Below are 14,954 nucleotides of genomic sequence, written 5' to 3' on the forward strand. Positions count from 1 at the left end.
CAAAGGGCCATTCTTACATTCTATAGACTTCAGTGCACTCTGGTCACTGTTTGTGGAACCGGTAATCCCTTCTATTTTTTTTTTTGGCTTTTTTATACTTGTTTTACAAGAGGCAGGTTTCAACCTCGTGGAGTTTTAGGTCTTTTTATTTGCTTTGGGATTTCGAGCTGAATCTTGCTCATATTAGCATTTGTTGCAATTTTAGCATTTGCCATCCGCATTATCTATTCAGCGTTTTCAGGTTTCGCCTTTTGGCGCGGAACCGGCGGCTCTAGAGAGCTCGCGACTTGACGAAAGAGTCTACGACCTTTCATAATACATTCTTCTGGCACTTTTCAGCTGACCCTTGGAAACGTTAGCGCAACCAGTTGTTGAAATCGTCACTCGTAGCACGTCACCATGACACTTGAAAATCACATCGTTTGCAATGTCTTGTATATTGAACCTGTAGCGCCTTGGTCGATGAAATCAAGCACCCTTCTACTTTTTGCGTGTATAGTAGCAACCGAGGAAACGACACGTCTCTCGATCCTCGGCAACCAGAACATGAATGCGGCCGTGCTTGTAATGAAAGTCTAGACAAATCATGAAAATAAAGTAAACATCTTGCGCCATGTCATGTAAGCATCTTTCTTTTTTCGTCCGTCTCACTGATCTCGTGTGCAATCTCGCCAAATGTCTTTCTCCTGAAAGCACTCGCACCGTCTCCCTCCTCCCCCTTCTCATCTTCCTTTACCTTTTACATCCCAATCAACACTTTTTAACCACGGCGTCTGGTGGTGCGGCGCGCGGTCGCGGTGGTGGCGGCGGCTTCCTCGCGCGTGGGGCTGTTGTCACCGCTGCGCACCATGCGCTCGCCGCCGTACACCTCGCGCTCGAGGCCACGGGCAGCGTCCCAGCCGGCCTTCTCCGCCAGCGCGACGTCAACGTTGACGTTGCTGAGGCGGCGGGCGGCGGCGCCCTTGCCGGCGAACTTATTGGCGGCGTTGCTGCGCTTGACGTAGCTCGCAATGAAGAAGCTGACGAAGAGGTAGGTCAGGGGCGCGAGGTAGACGACGTTGAGCCAGATGGCGAAAGTCTCGCCGGAGCTGACGATGCACGGCTGCGACACGTACGAGACGTCCTGGTCGACGACGGTCTTGACGCGGCTGGCGTCGGAGCCGAAGAGAAGCGCGCGGACGGAGGCGACGGCGCCGGGGGCGTCCGAGGCGGCGGTGGAGGTGGCGGCGGGGGCAAAGTAGTAGACAAAGGAGTGACACATGGCGAGGGAGGCACCAACGAGGAATTGTGTGATTTGCATGCTGGTCAGGCTGCGCTTAATGAAGACGGGGACGCGAATGCTGAAGGCTGTCACAGTGTAGTAGGTGTACTAGGAATGTTAGCTATCTGTTTACATAAACGGATTATCGAGTAGCTTACCATAAGGGCGTGGATGAACGAGTTGAACTGGACAAAGACCCAGATGGGCGCCGACATGTAGCGCATGCCCGCCCACATGCACAGCATGGCGCCGGCGTGGTGGTAGGTCTGCAGCGTGGAGCTGGGCTTGCCCTTGGCCAGAATAATAAAGGTATCGAGGACCTCGTAGAACTTGCTGAGGTAGAAGATCCAGCCGTAGTACGCGAGTCCTTCGTTCCAGATGCGGCCACCCTGCGCGGCACTCGGCAGCCCGGTGACGGCGTCAATGGCACCCGACGGCACGTCCGGTCCCGCGCTCTCGAACCGGCTCAGGTGCTCGTTGAAGTAGACTGAGTTGCCGAGCCCGGGTGCGCCGTGCAGGCGGCACGCGCTGTCCGCGGTGGCCGCGAGCCCTCCGGGTCCGAGTGGGCTGACGATGCTGCGGCGCATGCCACTGAGCATGCCCCAAAAGGTCCAGGCGGAGTACACCGCAAGGAAGACATTGTGGAGGACGACGAAAAGGCGGAACGCGGCCGTCTTAGAGATCGCCCACGGCTGCTTGTTGTGCGCACGGTTGTACCTGTTCAGCAGCTTCACGGTGATGGCGTAGAGGGCGGCGATGGTGATGGGCACGCGAGCGTCGAGCGCGCCAAGGAAAAGCCCATCGGGGATGTTGAACGGATGCATCACGGACAGCGAGGCCGCGGCGGGCGGTGGCACGGCGGGCGCCGGGTTGTGCGGTGGGAAGCTGAAGAGCTTCGCGGACGGCAGGCCGCCGATGATGCTAGAGGGCACCGACATGTTGTTTGTTGGTTTGTAAGGGTGTTGAATATTTTGGATGGCAGCTCGCGGTTCGGCGGAGGGAAGAGAGGAAGTTCGTTCAGAGGGCGGTAAAGAAGAAGAAAAAAAGATGTTGTTCCGAGACACAGGCGAGGGGAGTGTGAGTGGCTAAACGGATGAGTTGGGGTACACAACTGCGGCAAGACAGGTATGTCGAGCCGATGGAAGAGAGGCGACTGCAACAATCTTTTGGACCAAGCGGACGACGAGCCAATGCTGGGAGGAAACAATTGCGGACAAGGAGAGGAAGAAGAGAAGGAAAAAAAAACGAAGCCGTGGAGCAGGAGACGAAGGCAATTGGAAGCCAGGCCAAGCCCCAGGGTGGTGGTCTGCGCTAGCGCCACCCCCTTTCAGGTAGAAGTGCAGAAGCCACCCCCTGCCTTGTTGCTCCGTGGTCCGCTTCCTGGAAGCTCTGGATGATTGATTGATTGGAGTGATTGGAGTGATTGTCAGTGGATAGCTGTGAGTGGCTGGCTCTGTGGTTGTGGATGGATTGTTGGAGATATGGAGGAGGCAAGATGTTGGGGATTTGATGTCGCGGGGAGAGGCAGATGGGAGCCGAGGCTGTGAACATGCGGTCTACAGACCAGCTCAGTAGTGGTCAAATGTTTAAGGCATTTATTGGAGATCCTTCGTATTTATTACAGAGAGTGGCAATTCTTCTTTCTCTCAGTTGCTGTATTAACCGTTCCAGGTTTGCTGTCACGTATATACAAATATTGCTTGTATTGCTTGGCGGGAACCACGCTCCACATGCGGCGTCTTTACAGTTACGGACCCGAAAGATGGCAAAGCTGTGGCACATGATAATGACCGTCAGCGTCACGTAGAATCTACAGACAGATCAGGATGGCAAAAGAACCGCGGCTCGGATAGCCGCAGATAAAAGACGAAAAGCGGTATTGGTTGCGGGATGAGGCGTGGATGTAGCGATGGAGGGGTATTTTGCGGATAGAATTTTGGTGGGAAACCTGCTGTGCAGGTTGAGCAGGTACCAGCTCCACCGCATCTGTTAGCATCTACGCACACTTCTGCGGTTTGCACTAATGGTGTCCCGGCTTGGGGGACCTGCCCGCCACCAGGCACACGACAGACGCCCCACACCCTCTCGGCATCCGGGAGCGCGCCAGTTGATTCGCGGCTCGAAGGGCTGGGAAAGGTTTTGTTGAGAAGTATATTCCTGGTAGTAGTTGGCAGTACAACTATGAAGAAATGCAGTGGCGAGAAACACAAAAAATAAAAACAAGAATTATGCAATAGACTACGTAATGTTTCAACATGCGTTGGCAATTGTCTTTTTCATGCCGCGCAATTCCGTCGCCCACTCACTGAGGCTGAGCGATACGTAAGCTATCGCAGCAAATAAGAATAAGATGAAATCAAATAAAACAAGGACGATAATCCTGTAAAGACCACCGCTTGCTTCCCCACTCTAAACCGAGGCACTTCCCGACGCTCGCTTTCCAGCGCGCACTGCAACAGTTATTAGACCCTGAAGTGCCCGCTAGCAGGCCAAGAAGCAAGACAAAAAACCTTTATTGCGCTGGCTGCCTCAACAATTTCGGCGTTCAGGACTCCGTACTGATAGATTAGGTACAGCGTGACGGGACGTACCTCCGTTTAGAACGGCAGGGATACATCCTTACTTCCGTTCCGCTCCGTCTGTGTTTCCGTTTTTGGAACTGTCAGATGGTTAACAGATGCAAGTCCGATGCAAGCATTCACTGTACAACTAACTAGTCGACTACCATCACCATGATGCACCGCAACTGCCTGTCCGCGACAACCAACCCGTGCAAAATGGCAACAGCATGGCAGCTCTGCAAAACAAACTCCTGCGCCCAAAGCTGCGGTTGATGTCCATCATCTACACACATTCACCATTGTCAGCATTATCATAGGCATGCGCTCCGCCATACCACCTTACTACACCCGGCTCAGCATCGTCGTCATCCTCATCATTATCAACATCATAGGCATACTCTTCACCACACTAGTAGCTTACTTCGCCTGGCTCATCATCGTCGCCTTCTGCTAGTGGGTCGGCTCCCTCATTCTCCCTCACGTTCTCAGAAGCACGGCCCGATGGATAGCCGGACCCCCAGCACCACCATATGGGAGGAGCAACATCAAGATGCTCAGTGCCCAGGACCCCGTTCGCCCTCCACGGCCTCTGCACAGGACACCGACTCCAATGTCCAGCCAAAGCCCCAGCCCCCACCGACGCAGCCACCGACGCAGCAGCGTAGGCCTTGGGAGCAGTGCAGGCGAGCCCTCGTCAAGCTCAAGAGAGCTCTCGCCAGGCTCAAGGAACGCGTCCAGAACCGCGTCACCAACATGTGGCTCATATGCATAATATCTCGTCTGCCTAATTGATGGTAGCGATGCATCACCATCTGCTGCATGGATGCGGGTAGGAATGCGATTTGCCCTGCAATCCCAGCATACCTAACTGTGGGCCGCCAGCCTCACCAACGTGGATCGTCTTCTTATACATGACTGAGGCCAGGCAAGACAATGGCAATTTAGAGTATTGGAAGTTTGGATGATGGTTGTATGACACTGCCCATCAAATGCTAGCGAATCTTTACGTCGACAGTCGTTCTATACACAGCGTTTAATAAAGCATCACTGATTTGACCGCTTTTCTGCCAGCGGCTTCTCACGTTGCGAGCTAACATGATCAGACGCTTTGCTAAAACACAATGTATATTAAACCAACTATAGAAACCATGTAGCCAAACAAGTCGACTTGCAGCCACGCCAAGTAGATTCTGATTCCACTCTATTTGGCCCACTCACCCGCGATCCAGCGGTTGAGGAAATCAACCGACGCCTCGGGCTGGTCGTACGGCACCATGTGGCCAGCCTCAAAGATCTGCATAAACGTCAAGCCCTTGGCCGACTTGACCTTGCCGTAGGGCTTCTTGGCGCCGGCCAGCTTCAGGTCCTCGTCCTTGGCCTTGCTGTAGGCCTCCTGGCCGGCCCACTCGAGGCGGTCGGTCCAGGCGCGGTTGCCGAGCCAGTTGCAGATGAAGTCGGCGTCGCCGGCGTAGACGAGGACGGGGATCTTCTCGAGCAGGCCGGGGACGACGTTGACGATGGGCAGCATCCAGTCGCCCTGGAACATGAAGCTGCGATTGATGTCGAAGTTACAGCTGTCAAAGGTGGTGGGCTCGACGCCGAGGGCCTCCTGGACGTCGCCGCGGTTGAGGAAGTCGGTGATCCAGGTCATCTCGTCGTAGCAGAGGTTGCCGCCCTTGCACTTCTCGCGGACGTCGTACGGGTTCTGGCCCGTCTGCTGGTAGGGGCCGATGAACTGGGAGTTGCAGTAGAGGATGGCGGGGACGCAGCTCCAGACGCTCTCGCTGTTGTAGCACGACTGGATGAGCGACTGGCAGCGCGGGAGGGCGTTGTCCATGGACTGGCACTGGGACTCGTCGAGGACGGCCGGGTAGCCGCCGTCACCGCAGCCCATGGGGCGGTAGTACTCGTACTGGGTGTAGCCGTCGGTGAGGCCGTTGCCGATGAGCGCCGACTTGAGGTTGATGTTACGGTCCTTGTGCGAGAGGATCTCGTGCGCCATGATGGGCACGTAGTGGCCGCCGTACGACTCGCCGGCGATGTGGAAGTCCTGCTTGGCGTACTCGGGGAACTGGTGGAAGAAAAGGGTCAGGAGCGCGTAGATGTCCTTGGCCGCCGCCGCCGTGTTGGACACGGTGCCGCTACCGTACGAGTAGCCGACGTTGACGGGCTGGTCGATGAAGATGACGGACGCGTTGCTGTTCCACGAGCTGGGGTTCTGGACCACCTTGCCCTTGCTATCAATCGACGCCGGGCCGAGCTCCATGAAGAGGCCGAGCATCGACGAGCAGCCGGGGCCGCCGTTCAGCCAAAGGATGACAGGGTCATTGGCCGGGTCGTTGCGCGACTCGAAGAACCAGTAGAACAGGTGCTTGTCCTTTTCATTGTCGTCCAGGTAGCCCGAGTACTGCTTGACGGTGTCAACGCCGACCTTGGATGGGTCGACCTTGCGCACGCGCACGTCGTAGTTGTCGAGCTTGCCGCCGAGCTTGCGGCGGTCCTCGCCGTCGTCACCCTTGACCCACAGCGACTGCACGTCAGAGCCGCGGATGATGTGGTCCCAGTGGGATTCGGGGCGGTTGTGAATCTTCTTGGGGTGCGCGGCCGCGGCGATGCTCTGCCTGAACGTCTCGACGACCTCGGGCGCCAGCTGAGAGACCTCGTCCCAGGTGGCCTTGGCCTCGGAGGTGATGTCACCGTAGAGCACCTTCAGCGGCTTGGCCCAAGACTCGAAGTCGACGGACCAGTCGAAGCCGGTGCGCGAGCCGGCACCGCTGCCACCGACGTTCAGGGGCGAGTGGTGGTGGTCGCCTTTGTTGAGGATCTTTTGGTCGCCAGCGACCGCGGTGGCCGCGGCTCCGAGCACGACCGAGGTGGACAAACGCATGGTGGTGACGACGCTGTCCGGGGAGATGTTATGGATGGATTGAGGGATGAATTGCCAGCGGGATGGACTGCCGGCAAAGGTGACAAGAGTGATGATGGAAAGAGAAGAAAGCTTGGGCTCGTGCGGGGAATTCTCCAGGTCGTAGGCCGTACCTAGCGTCGCTCAGGTGACTGGACGGGACCAGGTGTGTGTGCCTATCATGGGCGATGTATGACGCCGCTGAAACGGGGACCTGGGCGATGCTGACGACTCATGCGACAGGGTGACTGCCTGGCAACCCACGCTAACAGAATTGCCTAGCTATTATGTGCGAAAGTGATAGGGCCTCTGGGCCTTGGGCCGGAAGCAGCCAGGCCAGGTACCTTTGGCTTGTCTGCTCGGCCCCACAATAACTAGCATGCGGGCACATCAAAATCGGGGCAGCGCTATTTATGCCGCCAGTCACTCGAGATTGCATGGGAACTTGGCCTGTCAATGGGTAGCGTACCCTTGTCGCGTACCTTGATAGCAAGGTGAATGAATGCCTGACAACTGTCTCACAGTTGTGTCGGGTTTGATATGACGCTGAAAGAGACGGATGGCTCTTCCGCAAGGTACCACTACCATACATAATGTGACAGGTGTCCGCCAGACAAGACACGTTGGACAAAATGTTTACATGATTTATCCCTGATAATGAACTTCTGCGTCTAATCATATAGATCATGTACCTTGTGCATCGTAATCCTGCACACTACGCACCACCCGCTGCCGCTTTTGCCTTGGCCGCCTCCTTTTCCGCCTTCTTCGCCGCAATCTGCTGCTCCTTGAGGAGCTTCTTCATCTGGTTCTTGGTCAACTTGCCGTCGCCTTCCGCGGCGACTCCCTCGGTACCTGCTGCCACAACAGGCACAACCAGGTCGGCGCGAGGCACCTTGGGGTTGCCTTGCCACTCGAGCGGCCGCACCGCCATGAACTGCGCGACCACCTCGTCGGTTGCCTTGGCACGGCGCTCCTGGAACTCGGCGACGTATTTCTGCACATAATCAATGCAAATGGCTTTGAGCTGTAGGTGGTCAGTTAAGTTCAATGAGTTGGGGGAGCAACGTACCTCTGCGGTCAGCATCTTGCCACTGGTATATTCGTCCTTGATTCTCTTTAATTCCTGCATGGTATCAGTAGCTGTCAAATCACACTAGGAATGTCACGTACCGCATCATCTTCCATGAAGAATTGCAGGTATTGGTAAGAGACGTCAACGTCCGCGTTGCCGCCCAGTTCCCTTTGTTCCTCCAATGTCTCTCGGCCGCCTGAGAAGGCATATCTGTTGATCTTGGTCTTGATGGCCTTGGCCGAGTCGCTCAGGAAAATGGCTGAAGTGTCGTCACTGGCCGACATCTTGGAGCCGGGTCCCTGCAAGGCGTCGAGGAAGCGCATGTGAATGAGCGACGGCTTGGCATACTTGAGGCCGGCAGCACAGTCACGGGTCAGCCGGAAGTAGGGGTCCTGATCGATGGCGCACGGGATAAGGCACGGAATCTTGGCCGTCGCGGCCTCGTCCGTGCCAAAGATGTGCGGGAATGAGCCAGCAAATGCGGTAGCACCCTGGATACTGGCAAAGTGAATCTTGCCAATGTTGGAGCTGCAATTGTCAGTGTATAGAATGATCGCCAGGGATAAGCAACACTGACCTTCCATCGAAGCCGAATACCGCCTTGGCTGTGTTGAAGTTGACGCGCTTGGCAAAGCGGACAATATTCTTGTAAAAGGCACCCCCGACGTATTCAAAGTCGGAGAAAATAAACGTCTTCTTCATATCAAAGCCAGCGGCGATAATGTCCTTGCAGTTTTGCTTCGAGTAGCCAATGACTTCATCGACGGTTCTCTTTTCCGAGAACAGATACTTTTCATCTGCGACTGATTCAGCCAACGTCGGCACAACAGCGAGAGCGCGCGGGCAACATCCGACTACGTACCATCAGTCAACATAACAATCAAGGGCGCGTCAAAGACATCCTGCAGCCACCTGTAACGGTCAGTTTACAGTTTGGCAGGCGGCAGGCCAGACAAGGTCACAAACTTGACAAAGTCAAACACTTGAGTGTGACCGATGTGCATACTGTCGCTGCTTGGGCCACGACCAGTGTAAATGAAGAATGGTTCATTCTAGAATCGTTAGAACTCAGGTTACACTCAATTACTTTGCCAAAATATCTCACCTTCTCGTATCGGTCCAGAATGGCGTGCATGTCACGGTGGCTGAAAAAGATGCCACGGCGCATAAAACGGTGCGGCTTCTGGCCTGTCACCTTCTCAAAGCGCGCCAGCAGCGCATCATCGATCTGAGATGTGCCAAACTCGTCGATGAGCTTGCGGTAGTCAATCGCCTTGACCTTGCCGTCCTCGCCCACCTCGCCCGACACGGACCATGGGTTGATGTCTTGCTTCGCCTGCTGAGGGGCAGCCTCTGGCACGGTGGAGTCGACTGCAGCCATGGCCTCAACGAGAAATTTGCGGTAAACTAGTTCCTCTGTACGGGGGATGAACAATTGAGAGCCTCGCCACAGTGGTCGTTGTCAGTTTTATGCAGGGCTGGTGACTCAAGAATATCGAATGGGTGAGTCAACCTCTACACAAGTCAAGGAAGGCGGGGCAGTAAAGATTTCACGCGACAGATGGCGGGGTCGAAATTTGACCTGCCAAAATCGAACACTGACGCAACACGTACTTTTCAACTATTTATGCTCTTGATCTCCGAATAAAGCGATTTACGAATTCAAGCCTATCCTCTTTTTTTCTGGACATACAGAACAAGCATCAATACACACATATACGCACAAAACCATGTCGCGCCAAATCAACCAGCCGTCGAATCAAATCAAGCTGACCAACGTGTCGCTTGTGCGCCTAAAAAAGGGCAAAAAGCGCTTCGAGATTGCCTGCTACAAGAACAAGGTTCTCGAGTGGCGCTCCGGCATCGAAACGGACCTCGACAACGTGCTACAGATCCCCAACGTCTTCCTCAACGTCTCCAAGGGCCAGACGGCGCCCAAGGAGGACCTGGAGAAGGCCTTCGGCAAGAAGATGACGACAGACGACATCATCCTCGAGATCCTAAAAAAGGGCGAGCAGCAGGTCGGCGAGAAAGAGCGCGCGGCGCAGCTCGAGCGCATCAACAACGAGGTCATAAGCATCGTGGCGAGCAAGCTCGTCGATCCCCGGACGAAGCGGGTGTACACCTCGGGCATGATCGAGAAGGCGTTGGACATGCTCAGCTCGCAGGCGCACTCATCTACAGAGAGCAAGGACAAGAGCAGCGCGGCGGGGACGCCGGCGACCGGCGAGGACGGCGAGGCCAAGCCGCGGCCCAAGGAGAAGGAGCACAGCTGGACGGGCGTCTCGACGACCAAGAGCGCCAAGAGCCAGGCGCTCGAGGCCATGAAGGCGCTGATCGCACACCAGCCCATCCCCGTGGCCCGCGCCCGCATGCGGCTGCGCATCAGCTGCGGCACCGGCGTGCTGAAGCAGGCGGCCAAGCAGGCGGCGCCCAAGGACGACGGCGAGCAGCAGAAAGGTACGGTCAAGGACAAGATCCTGAGCTACGTGGAGCAGGTCGAGACGCAGGACGTCATGGGCGCCGAGTGGGAGGTGGTGGGCTTTGTCGAGCCCGGGGCTTTCAAGCCACTGAGCGACTTCATCGCAAACGAGACAAAGGGACAAGGACGGGTGGAAGTGCTAGACATGGCGGTGACGCATGACGAGTAGACGATAATGAATCTGCATTGATACCGACCTTTAAGAACCTGTGATTTGAACAAGGACATGTTTCCATTTGTAGAATGGAGCATTACGCTGCCGAGATACATCTTGTGTATGCATTCCATCATGAGCATACACACACACAGTCCACGGGCACCCAGTGATTTGATTTAATTTTATTTCATGACTCTGATCTAGAGTAGCAGCACCCATTGCCGCAGATGCAGAAAAGCACAAACCCTCTGGAAAAGTTTTAAAAAAGGAGAAACCAGCCGTCACGCCAATCCCACCCAAAAAACGTAGCTGAAAACTTTTTCCACGACCACGCAGCACGACAACACGCGCGCAACCACTAACCACCCTTCTTCTTGGACACGCCGACGGTGCGGCCGCGGCGGCCGGTGGTCTTGGTGTGCTGGCCGCGAACGCGGAGGCCCCAGTAGTGGCGGAGACCGCGGTGGGCGCGGATCTTCTTGAGGCGCTCGAGATCGTCACGGAGCTTCGAGTCGACGCCGTTGGCCAGGATCTGCGAGTCCTTGCCGTCGACGATGTCACGCTGTCGGTTGAGGAACCACGAGGGGATCTTGTACTGGGTAGGGTTCTGGATGATGGTGACGATGCGCTCCAGCTCTTCGGAGGTGAGCTCACCAGCGCTGCAATATTTTTGTTAGTCGTTGTTGTTGGTCATGGTGGTACGGAATGGCCTCGTGTGAAATGACATCGCGGCCAGATACACGAGCCCCGAGTGTGGATTGATTGAGCATACCGCTTGTTCAGGTCGACATCGGCCTTCTTGCAGACAAGGTTGGAATAACGACGACCGACACCCTTGATCTTGGTGAGGGCGTACATCACCTTTTGCTTGCCATCGACGTTGGTGTTCAACAGACGCAGGATCTGGGCAGGTTAGCATGAGTCGACATCCATCACTTGCGACACTCTGCCTGCGTATCCAATGCATTGCCTGTCGCTGACTGCCGAATCTCCCCAACTCTGGTTTGTCATTTCGATATCGAACATGGGCGGTCGAGTATTGAATTTTTTTGAGGCGTGACGTTCGGCGACAGGCAAAGGATTGGATCGAGGTAGTGCTGCTGCGGGAATCCGGTTGAAAGAACTTACGAACTGGAAGTTCGACTTCTCTCCCGACACGAGCGACATGATGGGCAATGAGGTCTTGCCGTTTGTGCTCAAGAAAGGTTGTCGGTGGTGTTTCGCTTGGGGAGGGAAGAAGAGAGTAGAGCACTGGGGGGCTTCGCTTAACCATGGATTTTTTCGGGCCTGTGGGGGCTCGAGTAGGGCACACTGTTGTTCAAGGCGAATTTTGTGGATCACGTGAGTGTGCACGTGAGGTTATGCAGGGCAGCTAGTAAGAGAAATTGGTGAGAAAGCGAGCTAGTGCAGATCAGGTTAGATCCCGTCGTGCAAGTACCTAGGTACTTGCCCATTTGCGAAGTCGACGTGCCAGCTCCAGCAATTGTGTAATTCGCAAGGGCAAGGGCATTGCCATAGGTAGGGAACCGTTGGTTTCCCAAGAAGTTTCCAATGTAGTAGTCAAAGAACATGATATGCGTAGCCCCCATGGACTAAGAGATCGTCGCATTCATATGGACAATTCGCTTTCCCAAGAAGATCTCAGACGAATCTCTTGCCTTCACCAGTCGGGTGCTCAGTTGCTGAGCCAGATCGTCGAGGATTGCAACGGTGGTAGACAACCAATGATGATTTCATCTTTATTTTTATATTATCTTTTGTTGTCTTTATTGATTTTTTATTTGTTTATGTCTTGTTTATCTTTTTATTCGCCCTAATACCTTTTAGTCATTCGCATCATTTTTATGTATATACAGTAAATCATCGATTCTTCGTCACGCAACCAGCTACTGCCAACGGTCCAGGTTCTGGATGACGCACCCAACCTGCCCGTCGCGCTTGACCAGTCTGCCGAGAGTGAACACGGTCTCTTCCGCACCAAGAGCGGCAGCCACGGCAGCAGCCTTGCTGGCATCCACGGCTATTACCATACCAATACCAGTGTTGAAAGTCCGGCACATCTCTACCGGCGTCACGTTGCCAGTCGCCTTGAGCCACTCGAAGACGGGGGGCATCTGCCAGCCAAATTGGATCTCGGCCGTCAGGCTTTCGGGCAGCATGCGAGGGACGTTCTCGATGAGGCCGCCGCCGGTGATGTGAGCCAGGCCCTTGATATCCTTCAGAACAGGCAACAGCGTCTTGACGTAAATGCGAGTCGGCGTCAGCAGAGACTCGCCCACCGTCTTGCTCTTGTCCCACGGGGCGGGATCAGTGTACGAAAGACCGGCACTCTGCACGATGCGACGCACTAGGGAAAAGCCGTTGGAGTGCACGCCATTAGACGCGAGACCCAGAAGGACATCTCCTTCCGCCATCTGTGCCAGCTTCGGGAGTCGAGCATCCTCGGTGACTGCACCGACAGCGCAACCAGCAGCATCGTAGTCTTCACCCTGGTACATGCCGGGCATTTCAGCAGTCTCGCCACCAACCAGGGCACAGCCGGCCTGTCTGCAGCCGTCGGCGACGCCCTCGACGAACGCGGCGGCCGAGGCAAGGTCCAGCTTGCTGCAGCCATAGTAGTCGAGGAACATGAGAGGTGTAGCACCCTGGACGATGAGGTCATTGACGTTCATGGCGACCAGATCAATGCCTACAGTGTCGTGCTTCTTCATGTTTTGGGCGATCATCAGTTTCGTACCAACACCATCAATGGCGCCGACAATAACGGGAGCATTGGGATAGCCTGCAGCAGACAGATCGACCTCGCCGCCGAACCCACCAATCTCGGCATCGGCACCGGGGCGCTTGGTGCTTGCAACTGCCTTTTTGATCTTCTCGACGAAATTGTTGCCAGCTTGGATGTCAACGCCAGCCTGCGCGTATGTCATGGATTCCTTTCCGGCCGCACGGAACGCACGGTGAGCAATGTCCTTGCGGAAGAACATGCCGTCAAACTGAATGACGTTGGCTGCCAGCGCCGCGTAGGAGGCGTCGACGGCACCGCGAAGCGAATCAGCGACCGAGTTGATGGCGATGACACGACCGCCAGAGGTCTGGAGCTGCTGGCCGTCGAGCTTGGTGCCGGCGTGGAATATGGTGCTGCCGGCGGGGGGCTCGGCGACAGTCATGGGAGTACCCTTGGCATAGGATCCGGGATATCCTCCGGAAGCGAGCACGACCGTGGCGCTAAACTTGTTGTCAACAGTAATGTTGCAGTTATCCAGGTAGCCGCCGGCGCAAGCAAGCATGATATGGGCAAGATCAGTCTCGGCCGAGAGCAGGGGCAGGACAGTTTGTGTCTCAGGATCGCCAAATCGAACGTTGTACTCGAGTACCTTGGGGCCGGTGGCGGTGATCATCAGACCAGTGAAAAGGACACCGCGGAAGGGCTGCTCCTCTCGGCGCATGCCTCGAATCGTGGGCTCGAGAATCTCCTTGTCAATGCGCTCCACAAGCTCTTTGGTAGCAATATTTGTAGGCGCATAGCAACCCATACCGCCAGTGTTGGGGCCTTGGTCGCCGTCAAAGATGCGCTTATGGTCCTGCGCGAGCGGCAACGAGCGGATAGAGTAGCCGTCGCAGAATGTCAGGACGCTGAGCTCATCACCTAGCAACAGTTCCTCAATGACAACCTCGCTACCGGCGGAGCCGAACTCCTTGTCGACCATGATTTGCTTCAGAGCGGCTTTGGCCTCGTCCTTGGCCTGAGGGATAATAACGCCCTTGCCAGCAGCGATACCGGTAGCCTTGATGACAACATCGTGGCTGATGGTGTCAATGTATGAAACGGCCTTATCAAAGTCGGAGAAATTTTCGTATGCGGCAGTCGGAATGTTGTACTTTTTCATAAAGTCCTTCGAATACGTTTTGCTACCCTCGAGACGTGCAGCTTCCTTGGAGGGGCCGAAGCAAGGGATGCCAGCGGCGCGAAAGTAGCCCTCGATGCCGTCGACAAGCGGCGCTTCAGGGCCGGGGACAACAAGGTTGACGCCGTTGGACTGGGCAAACTTGACGAGGGCGGGGAAGTCGTCGGCAGAGACAGAGGTCACATTAGAGACCTTGGAGCACCCCGCGGTGCCGCCATTGCCAGGAACAGCAAAGATGGACTCGACGCGAGGAGATTGGCTGAGTTTCCAAGCGAGCGCGTGTTCACGTCCGCCGTTGCCGACGAGGAGGATGCGGAGGTTCGACATTGTGTGTGAACTTGTGGAATCGTGCTGCCCGTCGATTCACATTTCTTGATGCAGCCGCGGGGTTATCCAAATATTTTTCCAAGGACCCTGTCCGAAAGCGGGACAGGCGCAGGGCGGGCAAAATTAGCGTGAGGTGCCTGGTTGCCTGAATCTTAGGGCTGTAACCTGTCGTAGTCAATTTCTAGCGGCCGCGAGAATCCTCTCCCTCTTCATTGCACAATGCCTTTAACAGCTCATGTGATGGAAAGCTTGTTACGCGCCGTCAATGGATGCACAAAGGT

The 14,954-nt window shown here is 55.6% G+C and overlaps 6 protein-coding genes across 6 annotated transcripts; 2 read left to right on the plus strand and 4 right to left on the minus strand.

Annotated features, from left to right (window-relative positions):
• Positions 1-760: 760 nt before the first annotated feature.
• ISF_08625 (GNS1/SUR4 membrane protein) lies at positions 761-2,199 on the minus strand (the record flags this gene model as incomplete). The annotated part of the gene is made up of 2 exons (XM_018852228.1): positions 761-1,369; positions 1,420-2,199. The coding sequence occupies 2 exons, from the start codon at positions 2,197-2,199 to the stop codon at positions 761-763; spliced, it is 1,389 nt and encodes a 462-aa protein (XP_018700554.1).
• Positions 2,200-4,141: 1,942 nt separating this feature from the next.
• ISF_08626 (hypothetical protein) lies at positions 4,142-4,614 on the plus strand (the record flags this gene model as incomplete). Its single annotated transcript, XM_018852229.1, has 2 exons — positions 4,142-4,275; positions 4,332-4,614. The coding sequence occupies 2 exons, from the start codon at positions 4,142-4,144 to the stop codon at positions 4,612-4,614; spliced, it is 417 nt and encodes a 138-aa protein (XP_018700555.1).
• Positions 4,615-5,023: 409 nt separating this feature from the next.
• ISF_08627 (carboxypeptidase Y precursor) lies at positions 5,024-9,183 on the minus strand (the record flags this gene model as incomplete). Its single annotated transcript, XM_018852230.1, has 8 exons — positions 5,024-6,861; positions 7,451-7,754; positions 7,800-7,853; positions 7,901-8,330; positions 8,380-8,599; positions 8,665-8,714; positions 8,769-8,854; positions 8,908-9,183. 8 exons carry the CDS (start codon positions 9,181-9,183, stop codon positions 5,024-5,026), a joined length of 3,258 nt encoding a protein of 1,085 aa, XP_018700556.1.
• A 349-nt stretch (positions 9,184-9,532) lies between these two features.
• On the plus strand, positions 9,533-10,453 carry ISF_08628 (Ribosome maturation protein SBDS; the record flags this gene model as incomplete). The annotated part of the gene is made up of 1 exon (XM_018852231.1): positions 9,533-10,453. One exon carries the CDS (start codon positions 9,533-9,535, stop codon positions 10,451-10,453), a length of 921 nt encoding a protein of 306 aa, XP_018700557.1.
• A 346-nt stretch (positions 10,454-10,799) lies between these two features.
• On the minus strand, positions 10,800-11,608 carry ISF_08629 (40S ribosomal protein S18; the record flags this gene model as incomplete). The annotated part of the gene is made up of 3 exons (XM_018852232.1): positions 10,800-11,100; positions 11,214-11,344; positions 11,570-11,608. The coding sequence occupies 3 exons, from the start codon at positions 11,606-11,608 to the stop codon at positions 10,800-10,802; spliced, it is 471 nt and encodes a 156-aa protein (XP_018700558.1).
• A 719-nt stretch (positions 11,609-12,327) lies between these two features.
• On the minus strand, positions 12,328-14,673 carry ISF_08630 (Phosphoribosylglycinamide synthetase; the record flags this gene model as incomplete). Its single annotated transcript, XM_018852233.1, has 1 exon — positions 12,328-14,673. The coding sequence occupies one exon, from the start codon at positions 14,671-14,673 to the stop codon at positions 12,328-12,330; it is 2,346 nt and encodes a 781-aa protein (XP_018700559.1).
• Positions 14,674-14,954: the final 281 nt, after the last annotated feature.

Source organism: Cordyceps fumosorosea, assembly GCF_001636725.1.
Source record: "Cordyceps fumosorosea ARSEF 2679 chromosome Unknown scaffold_33, whole genome shotgun sequence".
In the NCBI taxonomy this organism is placed as follows: domain Eukaryota; kingdom Fungi; phylum Ascomycota; class Sordariomycetes; order Hypocreales; family Cordycipitaceae; genus Cordyceps; species Cordyceps fumosorosea.